We start from the raw sequence: 17,316 nt of genomic DNA on the forward strand, positions 1-17,316 counted from the left end.
CATTTCCTTTTCCATGCTGTAGGACATGGAGAGAGATTCTTTAAACCTGAGTTTGGAGTCTTTCCATGCATTCTCCAGTGCTTTAACTTAAACCCCGATTTTTCCCACTTAGAAAGGACTTAAATTTCAGAGATGATCAAATTTTAGAATGCAGATGTTGGATGATTTCATTTTTTGGAAATATCTGTGTCACCATAAATCTGGGAAAGTGGGCGTCGGGGTAAATGAGCAAAGGAGCTCCTGTTTAACATCTCTGAGGCACGTTGAGAGAAAAGCAGCATATCCTACCACTTCTCCTTTCATCCACTTTGAAATGGCTCGTACTGCTTTCACAGCAGAGGAGGAAGGTCACGAGGGTCAAGATCAAACCCAGATCAAGGTCAAAACATTGAATGCCATGGGGTCATAGTCAAAAAGTCATGGAGTCACAGCCAATGGATAAAAGGTCAAAGGTTGCATCATCTAGCTCAAAGGTTATGGGGAGCTACGTGAGGTGGTTTTATGTTGGAGAGGGCAGAGCACTGCTTGGGTGGGGGGATGTTACGTAGATAGGGTGAGGAGCGTACGGGGGGCATCATATGGGAGTGTGTAAGCAAGGGTGTTGGGAGGGTAAGCAGTAAACTGTGAAAGGTTATATGGTGGAGACAAGCAATATATGAGGGGGCATTGTGTACTGGGGGTGGCAATACATACAGGGAAGCATTATGTGCAATGAGAGGGCAAGCAGTGTACTGGAGGACGTTATTTGGGAGGTGGAACAAGCATTATGTTGGGGCATTACATAAGGAATGGAACACTCTATGGGGGGACATCATATAGAATGCAGGGTGAGCACTATACATGGGGATGTCATATAGAGAAACAAGAACTATACAGGGGCATTATATCAGGAGCAGCAAGCACTATACTAGGGTTGTTGTATAGGGTGGGTAGAGAGCACCATATAGGGGCACATTATATAGGGGTGGTGAGCACTATACGAGGGGGCCATGATCATCCAGTCTGACCTCATCCCACCCTCGCCCTTCATGTACCTCAGTGCCACATCTCCATGGCTCTGGGACTCCTCCAGGTGACCCCACCACTCCCTGGGCAGCTGTGCCACTGCCTCACTGCTCTCTGGGAGAAGGAATTGTTCCTAGCAGCCAACCTGAACCTTCCCCCCAGCCCAACTTAAAGCCTTTATCTTTTATTCTATCACTGTTACCTGGGACCAGTGCTTGGTTGAAGTTCATCCCATTGGCCTCACCCCTTTGATCCAGGCTTCCAGATCCCTCTGTAGGGCCTTCTTACTCTCAGGCAGATCAACATTTCCTCCCAACATGGTGTCATCTGCAAACTTGCTGGGGGTGCACTCAAATGATCAAACATGGAGTACTTTGCATACATAAAAATGTCACATCTTATTCAGGCCTTAGAATGTATACTGAAACATGTCAGGTCACTTGACAGGAGAAGAAACAGCAAATAAAGAGCTGCTACCACAAACTTGGATTCTAAATTCCAAGTACAAAGACAAACAGCTAGGTCTATGAGCACAAATTTATTTCTAATCTCACAGGTTAATGCCGAGAAGATGAATGCAGCAAGGTTTAAAATATTCATTTGAAAGTAGCTATCGCTGCTCTTGCAGGGAAAGGTTTGTTGAGACTACCAAGTTCTTTTCAAAATCAAACAAAACTTCATAAAATCAGTTTAAATTTGAAACAAAGCCAAGAAGGAGCATGATGCCAATACAAGGCAACCTTGTTCTGCATAAGGGATGGCACTGTGAGCACATGGCTGCTGGTTATCGCTTCTACCTGGATGCAGGCTTATCCAGGTGCATCTACATGTCAAACAAAAAAAGAACCATGCTACTGTTTCTATGTAAGCCCAAGCATTTTGAAAATTGGCAACAGATCTTATATCAGGGACACATTGAAAGTAATTGACAGATACTGTGTGAAAGAGTTCCTGACTATTGTGAATTTCGAAGTCAAAGGAAGAAGTAAAGCTTTTTCTACACGTTTGTAAGTTGTAAGATGCCTCTCAGATTCTGCAGATTAAGATAAAATCTTCTTAAGTGGCTGTCAGACTACAACCTACACTACGACACTTCTTCTAATTCCATGTCATGTTTTGTTCTAAAGCAGCAGCATGGCTTTAGAGTCCTGCCTCTGTTTGCCAAGCCATGAGAACATGGATAGGCCTTAACAACCCTGTGAAAACTGGCAATTAGAACCGAGAATTACATGTACATATTTCCAAACTGTATGTCCTGGAGTGCTTCAGAGAGTATTTCAAACTAAGTCCTAAGATAGAGGCCAATTTTAAGTAGGACATATGTAAGCAAATTCTTATTTAAGACAATGGAGTTGCGTTCTTTTGCAGTGTATTTATTGATGGCCCCAGGAGTGCTAACACAGGAAAAGGACATTTTCATAGAGCTGTGGGCCAGAGAAAGTTTGCACATGATGAGGAGGTACAGTACATGGCATCATCTAGAGAAAACGCGCTGCCATGTTAAATCTGACAAAACCTGTGCAGAGGAACACCCACCATTAAATCCAATACCAAAAAACACATTCATCCCAAAACACATCATGAGACCATCACAGAATCAACACCTTCCTTTGGACAAGCAATCCTTTTTGCAAAACATACAACATTTCTTTGCATTCAGCAAAACTAAGGGTTGTCTTGAAAAGGTGGCAAGGCCATGGCATGAAAGTAAGAGACTGACCCTAGAGAATGACCAGAGCCAACTCATCCCCCAGCTTTGTCCAGACCCTCATCCTGGCTGGTACACATTCTTGTAGGAACAACAATCAGTACCATGTTATGACTCCAAGGTCCTTTCTCTGATGTCCTCTGCTGTTTAAGAGATGAGGAAGAGATGTTGAGGAAATAGGCTGAACATGCCAAATGAATCAACATCTTGCTAGAAGTCTTGGCATCTTGAGCTCTTATCTTTAGACTGAGAAGACAAATAGCACATGAACTGAGATTTCATTAAAGCTTTGTCATAGACAAAACAATCCTCATGTAACCTTGGATAAATCAGCAATTGGTCACATTTTAAGGTCTCCCTCTGAGCCCACTGCCATAATATACACACGACCTTCATCACAGTAAGCTAACATCAGTGTTCTTCCTTATTTTCCTCTGGTGTATATCTAGCTGTTGTGCTGTAGGGTCCAGCTTTCAGTGCCCCTCATGCCTTTTCCCATCTCCATGAGAGCACTGTTTGTCTGGGTTCAGTGCCTTTAAGTCCTTCTTGGCATAACAGCAGAGAGCGACCAGGTGATAATTCTCTTCCCACAATTTAAAACAAACAACCCCAAAACAATAACCATGCTACTTCATACCACCTGGCAGTAAGAGTGTCTCCCATCTGTGCAACAATTCTAAATGAAATGTAGTGTAGTTTTCAAGTACACCTGGATAACATCACCTTCCACTTTATTCTTCATTCAAATCTGCATCACAGCTATAATCTGGCAGCAACCTCCTCTCTAAGAGGAAACAGCAGTTGAACAATTAAACGTGAAAATTCTATGAATCACAGTAGATGAGCCACGTGAACATGGAATTATTTTTTTTTTCCCCCCACTGCTTTGTGGTCTCTCCATCGTAAGACTGGTTTCACAAGGAAAGTTTGCTCCTCCAACTTTCCTTTTACACACGCACAGACCATGGCTTAAAGGTCCCTGGCTCAGCAGAAGGGCACTGTAAAGAGGAGAAAAAAATAAATAATGCTAATAAATATAGCATTATAGCTAATAAAGGCTAATAAATCAGAGTGGGCCTGCACTGTAGAATCCCTAAGAGATAACAGTCAGGAGCATCAGATCAAGTCAGAGCCTTCATTCTACAAACTGCATTTGAAGGACGGAGGGATGAAATGCTATTTCAGAGACACTGCCCGTCCTAGCGCTAGCAACGCCAGTCTGTACATTTGTCTTTCATCTGATGGTACATTAAGTGAAGGATGAGGCCCATGAAATAAAAACCTGCTGCTTAAGTACAATTCCCCATCCTGCCCTAATCGCAGCTCTGGGATCTAGCACACAGTGTGGGGTAGACTGGTCAGGGCTATGAAAGCATAGTTACCATTTTCGTGAAGGTGTCCACACAGGCATTGCGGATCCTCTCTGGGGTGGCAGGGCTGTCCAGCCTGAATGGTTCCGTCACACCAGACTCTTCCCTTGCTGAGTAGATAGCATCTTTAATGGCATAAAACACTGAAGCAGACAGGAACAGAGGCGGCTCTCCCACAGCCTAGACAGAAGACAAGCAAAATGAGACTGCAGCTCAGAGCAGTCCTGGTCCTGGAAACACCAGTTTCCAGGCTGAGAGAAGGATGAGCAGGTCCTAGATGACAATCACTGTTCTCATTCCTGCTTTGTAACGTCTTAATCTCCTAGATGTGATCAACAAGGAAAGGCTGCAACAAAGCAGTACTTCCCCTTCCAGGTGTGAAACTCAGTCTATCAAGAGAAAGGAAATAGCAAGCTAAAACTGCTTCCAGTTCACCAAGTGTGAACAACTTCCATTCCACTGTAAAAAGAGACAGTATGAAAATATAAAACTTCTAACACAGGATAACTGCTATAATGGGAAAAAAGACTAACCCATTTTCACATCCCTTTGGATAGCACAAAAACTGCAGCAAAGGCATTCAGGTGAGCGGAATGGGCAGAGCACACCACCTCCTATCACTGGAGGTCCTTCCAAACCAGCAGGAATGCCTCTCTCAGGGATTACAGAAGGGTTGGACTGGATGGACTTTAGGATGCCTTCCAACTCAAACCATGCCACAATTCTACAGTACAACAACAAAACCAACGGTTCTGACACGTGCATCGTCACTTTATCATGCATTCATACAAGCCTGGAGAAGTAAGAGGCCTACAGGTCACGCAGACGTACCTTGGATGAATAAATTGCCTTGCTGTTGGGGCAGTCACGGAGAAGAGACACGTAGAATTCTGTTGGGATGTCTCCAAACGCTGGGATTTTGTACATCCCAGGCCCTCGAGTGTACAAGTTCCCTTCAGGTGAGTAGCGCAATTCCTCCATAGTGAAGAGCCCAATGCCTTGGACAAAGGCTCCTTCTATCTGCAAAAACATCCAAACTAGGTTGTGTTCTTGATTCATTGCTGTTGTTCTGCCTCACACTAGAGCAAACAGTGACAATTTCAACCAGAGTTTTCAGTCCTCCATTCCTGTCTAAATCTCAACTTTTCATCTCTAAACGCTTTTGCAGATTACAGCTTGGTACATAAATATATATTGATTCCTTCACAGGCAGATTAGCACTGCATGAGTAGTATTTGCTGATCATTTGAAGGGCATGAGAAAAATATATCTGAAAACAAGCTATTTTACATTTTGTGTTTCTATATGTAAATATTTCCATATTTCAGCACGAATGCTTTCTCAAGTACTGCTTATTCTCAGGTCAGCAACACAAAGAGCAAAAACACTCCCATACCCATCCAACCATTAGAGTCTTCTTTATATGATTTTTCCACTGTAAATCTTAGAAGGAAGGAGAAAAAAAACACAATCTTCAACCCAGCACCATGTGCCTGTGGTCCTGCAGCTATACAGCCTCCTTTCTCTCTTTTTCCCCCCAGATCCTCTGCATCAATCCATATCTCCAGTCTCCATATAACCCGCCTCTTTCTTTCCAGCCCCAGCCTGACAGGCTGAGAATACAAAGGCTCCCTTTCCCCTCGGCCACTTCAAAGAGAACACCTCTTTCTGAAAACTTGTTGCTTTCAAAATTTCATTTCATCTATAGCAAACTCTTGCTATGGAAATAGACCCTGCAGCTGCACCACTAGGGTTGCACTGTACTGACACCTACAGTTAGCAAAGCAGTTGGGTTGTTTTGACTAGGCAATCATGAGCAAATACCTGATGATACATGTCAGTGTATCAGATAACCTTGTGTTTATTACCTTCTTTTGCTGACTGATAAGTCAGTCAGTCCCTGCCAAGGAATCTTCTTACTGAGGTATGCAGCAGTACCTGGTGGATAGAATCCACTGCCCCAGTTCTCAACACAGAATAGTTTTCACTAAATTAAACAGGGCTTGATGTTGACAGGTAGACAGGAGTGTAGAAATCAACTGCAGGATTTAGAAGATGTATTCCACATAGCAGAAACTGGCCTTGGAGTGAGGTTATTCCACTACTCCATATTCCATGTTCTCTGGATTCATAATCCTGTGCCTACTGCATAGTTAGTAGTGAATCAAACTGGTTTTCATAGCCAGCCTAAAATGCCTCACCTGATACTCAATTTAAATTTGCAAAGGCACAAGCTAGAGCAGGTTAATGATCTATCTAGAAAAGCTTAAGAGCAAGGTGATCTTGAACATGGTGAAATTAGTGAGACTATTTCACTTACCTGCCCTATATCTATGGCTGGGTTCAGACTGGTGCCAACGTCCATAACAATGTCTGTGCGGACGTTCTAAGAGACAGAAACAAGGAATAAATCAGCACAGCTGTTGAAAATGGTATGCTGTGGTTTCATTTGAGCAAGAGGAATGCATCCACCAGCACCCAACCTTGGCCAGTGTTCAGCAATCTGTGTCAAGTTCAGTTCTTCCCGCCACCTTTTAAACCGGTTCATCCCTAAAGCAAAGTAAAGCAGTGCAGTTTCCCCTGGAGATCGATTGGACCTGATCTGTGTTAGTTCAAAGCTGCCAGGGTCAGTGCTCTGTACCTGAGCACAACCATCAATTAGAAGGTCAGATTCTAATGAGTTGTCTTTTCTTCTTCCTTTCTAAAAGATCCCAGGGCTATTTTTAATAATTAACTCAATGCTGATACCTCGGTGTTCCTTTGTGCTAACACAGAGCTGCTATCTCTTACACAAGCAAATCCCATAACTTTTGCAATCATCCAGCCCCATAATATCCCTGCGGGGCAGATAATCATCATTTTATTATTCTTTCCAGACAGTTGCACTGTGGAACACAGAAGTTAAGAAATTCACTGAAGGTCACACCGGACCAATGACAGCACTAGGAAAAGGCTGACACCCAGTATTTGCTTTAACTCCCTGTGAATGTTTCCTTTACCCAAACATGGAGGGCTGTTTCTCTGCTGACCCCCTCACCTTGTGGTCACCTGTCAGGCAATCTATCTCAACCTCGGAGCAAGCAACACCGTAACTGAAGTAGTGGAATGGTTTCCCTTCATTCGTTTCAAAGTTGTAGCCAACGTCAGGAATTCTTGATGCAGAAAAAAAACAAAATCAGATTTAATTCACAGTCAAGAGGAATACAACCACAGTGCAGTTTAGCAAAAAACTTAATTTGCTCGGGTTTTATCCCCTCCATCAACCCCACGCAGAAATGAAAAAGCATTAAAAAAACCCTATAAATAGAAGTCTGACAAAGCTGCCCTATATTCCCAAACCCAACTGAAACGATTTCAGCCATCTTCACTTTCTGATGAATCTCAGGGCTTATGGTGACTTTTATAGACATATTGTCACAAATCCAGTAGCAAATCCTTTACTTTTGAGCGCAGTTAAACATTTCTTGGAGGTCATTGCCATGTTTCTAGGTAGGAAAGGGCATTTCGTCCTGAATTAGAGCAGTATCAGAGGGATTAGGGCTGCAAATCCCCCCCAGAATCTCCCTGGATGCAGTCTATGCAGTTGAATAAGAACTGCCTTTGCAGCATGAATATTCACTCACCTATAAAATCCTGTGGCTGACAGACTAATGCAGTTCTCATAGGCAGTTTTAATCTGGCAAAGTGAATAAGAATTTGAAAACAATTACGGTCCAACCAATGCCTGAAACATAGCTACCACAAACACATTTGGAGGAGGACTTGAACAGAAGGTGTCTGGTGACGGACAGCTGACACTCATTGCCAGCAGTGCCAAGTGAAACGTCTTTTGCAGCTGATTCCCCACATCACCTGATCAGCAGCTGCCAAACAGAGTGGCAGAGCTCTAAGTCTTACTTGTGTTTTGTTCATCACAGAATCCCTTCAGTAGATACAAGATTTCTTCCTACCCAGGACTGGAGCTTGACTACAGAGACATAGGAAAACACTCAGGACTTGATGGGTTCCCGAGCAGCCTGATCTAGTGATTTGCAGCCCCACCCAGAGCACAGGGGGTCAGAACTAGAGAATATTTAAGGTCCCTTCCAATGCAAGCCAATCTGTGAACCCATGATTTGGTAAGGTTTGTCACAAGGAGACCCCAGGATCAGTCACAGCTGATGCTTTGGGGATGAACCCTTGCAAGCTTTGACTGCTTCCCTTGCTCTCTTTCCTCAGATCTCTGCTAGTGAGATACAGGAGGGTATATCTGCATTCAGGGACTGACAACAAAAGCAATCTCTGAGAATGCCCATTTGCCTGGTGACAGATACAGACAGCTTACCCAGCTTTCCCAGGACCCTTTGGGATTAGACTGCTTGATTGGCTCAAGTCTTTTTAAGATGGTCTGGCATGCATTCTAAAAACAATTAGAGAAAAGCAGTATTATAAGGTTTGAAATGTCAGTCAGTAGTATTAAGAGCACTTCAACACTCAAAGAATCTTCTGTTTAGATCAGTATTGTTTTTAGGACTTTGGCATATCATAAAAAGGAACAAAGTTCACTAGAAAATGGCTTGCTATGTAAAAGAAATGTTGACTGAAAAGAAATTTAAAACAGGTTGTGGTGATAGAAGTGAATACCAAATACAGCACAGACCTTTCCAGATCAATATACAAAACATCTTAAACCCGTGTGTTCATACAGTATCTTTACCAAGTTGTAGTGGATCACCTTAGAATATATTGCAAGATGACCTCGTAACACTGGAAACAAACATCCAACCTTAAGATGTACAGAGACTATAACCAGTTTGACGCTGAGACTTTCAGCTTTCAACGTTATCTTTTCTCTTTTCACTGGAAAAGCATCATGTCCTGCAAATGGATGCACTGATAATGATAATAATCCCATGTCAGAGATTATCATGATTATGCCACTGTTACAGAAGGATATTTGCTCTAAATTTATACATCTTCTCTCTCTACGGTTCCACAGCACAGGCCACAAACCACCGGCAAGTAATACTTGCAGCACGATACACTGCTACAAACAAAGTCTCATTAATTACTAAAAAGTTAGGCATTTAAATGGCTGCTTTGTTGTGTTCATTTTGAGCAATCACTAATGCTCAATTCCATGACTACAAAAGGACTGGAATTGAAAGTAAAAAAGTAACTGGAAAATAAAGATGGTCATTCATTATCTGACATCCCCCCGATAGCTATAGCAGAAGTTGTGAGGTATCCCTTGCCTACAAGTCCCATTTGAAAGTTAAATTTTTCTTAAGCAATAGGTAAATACACATCAATTTTTCATCTTCTTGTTTCCCAGCTTACGACCCAATAGCTTAAATAACATGGGATCAGTACATGGACAGCCATCCCGTTGATGTCAGCACTGACAGATGCAGCTGTTGGGGAGGTATTAGGGACAGTGTTTGTGCTGGTCTCACTGATGTAAATTTTGGAGGTAGGGATTCCAAGTGACCTGCTAGCAACCTGTGGAGCAAAGGAAAGCAATTGGTAAGTGGTTCTTCTTATACAGGAGCATGACCACTCACTGCCTACACTGCCAGGGTCCACACTTAAACCTCCACACTCTCCCAGTCCAAAATTTCACCTTTCTTGGGAACTTGGTTGATTTTGTGCTTGAGAATCTACCAGAACATTGTTAAGTTCGCCCTTCACAGGCGTTGTGCAAGTACACACGTGGACACTGGCCAAAATGGTAGGCATTCACTGCATTGTCCTTAATTACAAAAGTATCAGAGGATTAAGAGATGTATCAGATTCCCTCCTCATTTCCCTGCTGAAGCAGCGTTGCTCTTCTTAAATTATTTTTTAAATTATTATGGCATGCAAATATGCAGATACATGTTTGCAATACAACAAATATACACAAAGATATGAGCAAGCTATTTTTATCATATGACAATTAACTGCTATAGAGGCTAGACTGCAGCCATAACCTGCATTATCTATACTAGATGGGTTAAGATTATGAGAATTCTAAATCTCCTGCTAAAATGTAGTAATACTCTAGAAACCCAGCACTGCAGTTGAAACGTTTAACAGGAATTATGATTTGTTACCATAATGTGCACAGAGAGGAGGTGTCAACTTGACTGAGGCAGTACTACAGAAGGAGTGTAATGTGCCATAGCAGGCGTCTCATTTGGTTAAGTCCAAAGTATTACCTGGATCATTTTGGTGTGAAGTCCTTGACCCATCTCAGTCCCACCATGTGTGAGTAACACAGAGCCATCTGTATATACATGGACCAGAGCTCCAGCCTACAAAAGCAAATATTAATCCAAGTTTTGTCATAAAAGAAGTAGTGAAGTACCTAGCAGATTTCAGCTACAAATCACAGAGAATGAATGTTCTTTGGTGCAACTGAAGGCGCTTGTTTACATCTGAAGCGACTTTTGTTTATTATCTCCAGCTCAGTAAAAGTTCCAATGACTTTGCACATCTCAGCCTTCCCGTTGGGAAGGCAGGTGAAGTAGCCCAAACCTGCCTCTGTTCATTTGAACTTTTGAACACTGCTGATGGTCCACCAAGTCAGATTAAACATAGGAATAAAAATGACCATTTTTCAGTGTCACAGTATTTCCATTATTATTAAAGAGAAGAAAGTGTCTGACAGAGGCAGAATAAATTTAGCTCCTTTATAGGAGCTAAACCAATGACTTCTACAGACCTGGTTCAGAAATGGGACAGTGAAGCTGATGCCAAATTTGGTAGGAATAATACACATCCCTCTTTTCTTCCAGCGATTCTGTCTGCAAGGAAAAAACATTCATGAATGATTTTTTCACTGCATCTCAGTGCCATGCTTCCCACTGACAGGTTGGGCGTCAAAGTAGAAATGAAATACGTGAATGAAATATAGACAGAGTTTATTGGCTATTTTTAAGAAAGAAAGGTTTTGTTTACAGGTCCCTACAAGAAGAAATTTGAATTGAAGATGGCCTCCTAGGCATTAAAGAAGCAATTGCATGGCTATTAGCTACTCAGCTGTAAACATAAGCCAACTAAGAAAGGTGATACAGCAATGAGAAGTCTACACAAGCTTTCATGATAGTCATAAGAAAACTCAAGCGAAGTCTAGACTCTGAAGACCCCTCTCCCCTGCTGTATTTCCCTTACAAAATAACATCATGCTAGGCCTGATTCCTGCCTTATCTAAGATACCAGGTCACTGTGAGAGCCTTTGTTACATAGCGGGCCTGAAGGAATTCTGAGAAAAGAAATTTTTAGAAGTCATTCTGCAAGTACATGGACCAACTTAGCATCACTCAAGTTGCTAAGAGAACTCCAGAAGTTTGAAGGTACAACCAGTAATTCTGCAGCTTGGGAACACCTACTTGTTGAATTCTTCAATTAGTTTCTTCCTGGCATGATAGTTAGAGCTTGACAAACACTCATCCCAGCATCGCCGCAGAGTAAATCCCTCCAGTTTTTGGTTAAAATGAGTCAGGTCTCCTTCATGATACAAGTTGATCTTCCTTACCTTCCCAAAGAGACATAGAAGGATATGTCAAATTTAATGTTTCAGACTAGGTCCTTTTAAGGATGACATGAAAAGCACATTGATTCCTAGTCTTTACTCCCCCTAGGGAGCAATAAAATTAACAGATAAAAATCTGTTTATAGAAAAATGGGTCCTAAGACATTAAAGCTGGAAGTATTCAAGAGAGATCCTTTAGTATATGTTTAATTAGATTAAGGCAGCTAGTGGACTTTTTCTGAATACCTAGTCTTAAAACAGGTATTTAAAAACTGAAACTACTGAGGGAATTTAAGGAAGCAGAAGATTATCCATGCCTTAATGGAATAATCATAGAGAAAATCTGAGGTTTTGCAGAGGGTTTAGCAAAAATGAGCAAAAGTTCTTATGCTCTAGAATTTTCTGCAATTGTATTCAATTTTCAGACCTTGTTCAAAGTCAGTGCACTGAAATGTGTCAGTGGATCTGTACCTCCTCAGGTGGTAGGTTACACTTCCGAGCAAGGTCACTCATCCAGCATTCAGCAATCATCATTCCTTGGGGACCTCCAAAGCCTCGGAAGGCTGTGTTGGAAGACAAGTTGGTCTTGCATATAAAGCCAATGCTGCTGACATTGGGGATGTTGTAGGAGTTATCCAAATGTAACAGGGCTCTATCCATAACCTAGTGAAGAGAAATGATGGAGGTGTGCACATTGTACATGAACTACATGTCAGACTTCTAACTAACCACCAAAGCTAGCCTGGAAAGATCTGAAGATAATTTACAACAGCAGACACTTTCTTTTCCATCCCACATGTCTGCAGTCAACACAGATGAGCACTGAGGTGTAACCAGTATGCCTTCCCATTAGCAATGGAGCATCAGAGCAATATCTTTAAGGAAAGGAGAATAAAAAAAAGCACACTTTTCTATTGATACTTAAGACCCTGGAAAAGATTGAGCTTCCGAGTTATTCTTTGGCTCTAGGCTCTGCCTGGGCCAAACTACATTTATACACCATTATCCATCTGGAAGCATCGGACACTTCTTTTAATTATAACTTCTTTTAATTATAGTAAGTAATGTCTTTGTAGGAAAGAGGTCTTGATGATATCAAGACTATGAGAAGAAGGTCGAATATACAAAATAAACCACAAAATTTCAGATCTTTGTCCATTAATTGCCCGGACTAGGAAATGGCCAGATCATTTACGGTTTGTGTTCCCAGATTTGTCTTCCAACAGGAGCACAATGCAGATATTATGCACATCTCAAATTTATCTCAAAGCAGAGCACATCCCAGTTTCCCAGTTCAAACACAGTCAAATAGGCATTTCACACATACACACTCCCAGCTAGGTCCATAGTTTATATGAAGACATGCCTGACATTGCTCTTCATACAGCACAAAGCACATTGCTAGCATCAAATTAATCTAGTACTTGCAGTCTTCTCACACTGAAGTGGATTCACTTTCACAGAAAAAAATATCAAGGTCTCAACGGGCTTGAGAAGGAAAGCTAGAGTGAGCATGATTTACATTAGGCTATTGAGTTGGATACTCATGTAACAAAAAGGGAAATGTTTCTGTTCCACAGTACAAAAATTCTTGAAGACAAATTCAGAACCCAGGCCCACCCTTCTGAACTCCAATATTAGCTTTAGCCACTTCTCAAACAACTTGTTGATTCAAGCACCCTGCCACAGTCAAACTATTGACATGGGCGTATTTTATTTCAAGAAACTGGCTTTCCCAAAGCTGGGAGACTGTCAGCCACCTTGTGTTGTGCGGCAAGTTTCCTGTCACAGCCCTCAGTAATGCAAAGCAAACATTCTTGACCTTTTTAACTTAGACAAGTTATTAAAACATCAGTATCAACTATGTGACACATGCCAGGGTAGACCGGTTGACTCAAGGAAGCTGTAGAAGATAAAAACATCAAGAACTGTTTTCAGTCACATCAGAGAGCAGGATGTTAATGCACTGCTGTAGACAAAAGCTCTGAAGTCAGAGTAAAAGATTATGCAGGGAAGCACACCTTCTGCATAGTAATCTATCAAAAAGTTTATTTTACTTACACCGTGAGAGAGGTCTGCAGAGTTGCCCCCATTGCTGTAGTATGACACTTCCAAACTCTTGACTTTTCCATTCTTCATGAAACCAACCTGTTAAGAGATTTACCTCAGTAATGCTTTCTTCTACAAAATGTTGTTTCCTATATTCCTTCAAAAACAGAATAAACCTCCTGAAGACAAAAAGTTGTCTGTCTTCTGCTGTAGCACAGGACAAGTGTACATAGTAAACGAGAATGCTTCCCAGAAAGGTTTCCATGCATGCATCTTAATCTTGATCCAGAAAACTCTTCTAAAGTGGATGCTGCTTGCTTGTCACAGTCATACTCTCCTTAACTTTTGTCTTGCTTTGAAAAATGAAAGCAATTAGATTGAAATGGGCACAGCAGTAAGGAGGTTAAAATTATTATTAGTGTAATGCTGTAAACAAATAGAGAGCCATCTAAGATCAAAGTGATTGTCAACAGGAACAGGGTTGTGGTTGGAGGAAGATGAAGTATTCACATTTAAGTCACAGGAAGAGAACCACCCAAGTCAGAAGAACTTCTACAGGAAGCAGAACTGTACAATCCAAAAGATCTTTAATGGGATGAATGCCATAACCCAGCTGAACAGACCCATTTGCAGCAGGGGATATCAGCAGTGAAACAACCAGAGCAGCAGCTTTATCACTGTATCTTACTATTCACTGGCATTTCAGATGATAACACTAAAACACCATGCATTCAGTTCGTATGTGTGCATACCTTGTACCTCCCCAGGAAAGGATGTCTCCCACCACTTATCAGCATGTCCTCATCTCGATCCAACATGCACCTTACAGGTCGGCCAATTCTGTTAAAGGATAATTGATCAGGCAAACCCTGAACTGCACAGTACAGTTCCTACAGAAACATATTTCTCTTTTCAGTGTCTTTTTTTCCAGAGCAATGGTTGCATGAGTTAGGGATAACTTGCCTGGATTGCATATCTTCCTCAAAAAAAAAAAAAAGGGTTAGATTGAGGTGAGAAAGAGAGACTCACAGACAGACCCTCTAGGGTTGGGACCTGCAGTTGAAAACACTTGTGGAGGCTCCTATATGAAGAAGGAAGAATAGTTTCATATAGAGAGAGATACTAAAATGTAAGAAATGACTTGACAATGACAAGGGGGAATGGTTTTAAACTGAGACAGGGGAGGTTTAGGTTAGATATCACGAGCAAGTTTCTCACACAGAGGGTTGTGTGAACTGGAACAGGTTGCCCAAGGAGGCTGTGGATGCCCCATCCCTGCAGGCATTCAAGGCCAGGCTGGATGCGGCTCAGGGCAGCCTGGTCTGCTGGTTGGCGACACTGCATATAGCAGGTTTGAAACTGGATGAGCATTGTGGTCCTTTTCAACCCAGGCCATTCTATTGTTCCATGAAATCATTGCTTTTTATATTATTTCTCTAGGCAATCTCTTGGCTTGTCTAGGGAAAATTGCATATGAGTTATGTAATAATGTTAAGTACTAAGTAGCCTTCAATTTGACCTGGCAACCATGGTTGTTTACTCATTATCCAAGGAGGATGGGAGAAACTCTTCATTCTCCAGCAATTCTGCTTTCCCTGTGTCTCTCCTTACACTGTAAAAATGTCAAGAGAATGTCATAGATATGATTCTATAAGCTCTAAGATACAGAACAGCAGTGGTTTGACTGACAGAGATTTTTTAGAAATGGATACGTATTACCAACTGTTTAAAAAAAAAGAAGGCTTGCTCAGAACAGCAAAAACAAAGCTGCTTTAAGTACAGGAGTTTCAATCTGGCTGTGCTCCTCTGAAGGTATTCAGTGCACAGAAACCATCTCGGACGCCATGTTTACTGACAACTACAAGAAGTTGCACAGTTAAAGATGGCCCCATATCAAAACTCCAGAAGCACACTTACAATCTGTTTCAGAAATGGTTATGGTCCAGGCTCATTCCCTGGTCTGTTAGGAATTTGAAAAGCAGGAGGTTCTGTTCAGTGACCTTCCCTCCCCTCAGGAAAAAAAATCCAACAAGCAGAGTTCATATAAGAGCTGAGAAATAGCATTGTATTATTGGCATAGCAGGGGTTCAAGCGGAAAAGAGGCTCTCATATCTGCGCTATACAAAATAACACAGGCACAAATAGTGCCCAGTTTTGAAGGGGTTTCTAAGTGAAAAAGATGAGCAGAGTTTGAGATTGAGGAGTTTCCAGAGAGAACTAAAAGAACAGAACAGGGTTTATCCTCTCCTTTCTGGCATCCCTGCATAATCTCAGACCCTTTAAGCAGATTCCTTCTCCAGCTAAGAGCCCCTTATATATCCCTGTTAGGAAATCCCAGGCTTGCTACAAACTGCACAGTCTTCAGAGCACTCTAGCACAAATGTTGCCCAAGAAAAGACTGTCTGGACCAGGTGAATTCTAAAAGCAAAAAACCCCCTAATCCCTACACTGAAACTTACTTGAGGGCTGCCACAGCCACTACAGTGGTCAGAATAGTATTTCTAGTCTCTTTTCCTCCAAATCCTCCACCCATTCTTTTCACTCGAACCACGATGCGGTTTGATGGGACTCCCAGAGCTCTGGCAGTAAACTCCTAAAGAAAAACAGAACAGCAGAAGCGATGTATGGAACTGTCTCATCCACACCACCTCCCTTTTTAATGTGTCATTCAAAAGCCAGCCTTATGGTCCTGAAGGCATCCTCTGTAATCCCTTGTTTAAGAGATGTATTACCAACAGAAGTATCAGTCAGCTGGAATCAAGTTCATGACACCAGCTGGATGGGTGTAGACTGAAAAATTAGAGATAGGTGTGGGATTTATTATTATTATTAAGCATAAGGCAAGTTAGGACAAACTGCAAAACAAGCATTCATCTAGTCTAAAACTGATATTCAAAAGTCTTTTGTATTTGAAGTCAGAGAGACCCTACCTGCGTCTTCATTAAGTTCTGGGTTGACACGAAGAGTTCCATCTCACCATCTTCTCCCTTGGGTACAGCCAAAGTACAGTGAGTTTCCAGATAGAAATGCTCCTGTCCACCAAGGTACATCTCTCCTAGAAAGTTGACAGAAGTGTCCCATAGATAGAATGCCATAAGACGCTTACCACCATCTCCTATCTACAAACCACCACCCTTTTAAATTGATAAACACGAAACACGGGTGCATAGCACTGGATGTCCTGTGTTGTGCAGCACTGGACACGCTTAGCTCTAAAACTGACACTTCCATTTTGATGTAAGAAAAATAAAAAAAATAAAAAAAATAAAAATCAACCAAACAAGCAAAAAACATTTAAAAAATAATCCTGCACTCCACACCATTGAGCCAGTATCGCTCAGGATGTAACCTTGCCTGTGGCAGGAGGATTGGAACTTGATGGTCCTTGAGGTCCTCTCCAACCCAAGTCATTCTATGATTCTATGTAGTTTGATACCTTCCAGACTTTCTTGATAACACCAAGATAAACATTTATAAAATAGGATTGTGTTCATTCTCACCTTCCAAAATGTGATCAGATTCTTCAAATCCTTTCTTCACATCTCCCTTTTTAATCCTCTTTATAGGTTTAATGAAGGATTGTTTCTCAATAGCTTCCTGGGAAACAATGACACAATGAAACGTTCATGGAGACAGAGTGAAAGCAAAGCTTCCTCCGACTGATGTAGAAACGTTTTAAGGTAACACAC

At 41.7% G+C, this 17,316-nt stretch overlaps 1 protein-coding gene across 2 annotated transcripts in view; it reads right to left on the reverse strand.

Annotated features, from left to right (window-relative positions):
* Positions 1-2,333: 2,333 nt before the first annotated feature.
* The window catches only part of XDH (xanthine dehydrogenase), a 56,103-nt gene continuing 41,120 nt past the window's right edge, over positions 2,334-17,316 (reverse strand). For both annotated transcript variants that reach the window (XM_048935477.1, XM_048935476.1), the window contains exons 21-37: positions 17,128-17,224; positions 16,558-16,682; positions 16,087-16,220; positions 14,380-14,467; positions 13,640-13,726; positions 12,050-12,241; positions 11,436-11,581; positions 10,769-10,850; positions 10,263-10,358; positions 9,436-9,564; positions 8,408-8,482; positions 7,707-7,759; positions 7,121-7,235; positions 6,404-6,469; positions 4,915-5,103; positions 4,096-4,263; positions 2,334-3,711 (exon numbers count right to left, since the gene is read on the reverse strand). In XM_048935477.1, coding sequence (XP_048791434.1) covers positions 3,661-3,711; positions 4,096-4,263; positions 4,915-5,103; positions 6,404-6,469; positions 7,121-7,235; positions 7,707-7,759; positions 8,408-8,482; positions 9,436-9,564; positions 10,263-10,358; positions 10,769-10,850; positions 11,436-11,581; positions 12,050-12,241; positions 13,640-13,726; positions 14,380-14,467; positions 16,087-16,220; positions 16,558-16,682; positions 17,128-17,224 — 1,893 coding nt within the window. In that variant the 3' untranslated portion in view covers positions 2,334-3,660. The remainder of the gene's footprint in view (positions 3,712-4,095; positions 4,264-4,914; positions 5,104-6,403; positions 6,470-7,120; positions 7,236-7,706; positions 7,760-8,407; positions 8,483-9,435; positions 9,565-10,262; positions 10,359-10,768; positions 10,851-11,435; positions 11,582-12,049; positions 12,242-13,639; positions 13,727-14,379; positions 14,468-16,086; positions 16,221-16,557; positions 16,683-17,127; positions 17,225-17,316) is intronic.

This window comes from Lagopus muta, chromosome 2 (assembly GCF_023343835.1).
Source record: "Lagopus muta isolate bLagMut1 chromosome 2, bLagMut1 primary, whole genome shotgun sequence".
In the NCBI taxonomy this organism is placed as follows: domain Eukaryota; kingdom Metazoa; phylum Chordata; class Aves; order Galliformes; family Phasianidae; genus Lagopus; species Lagopus muta.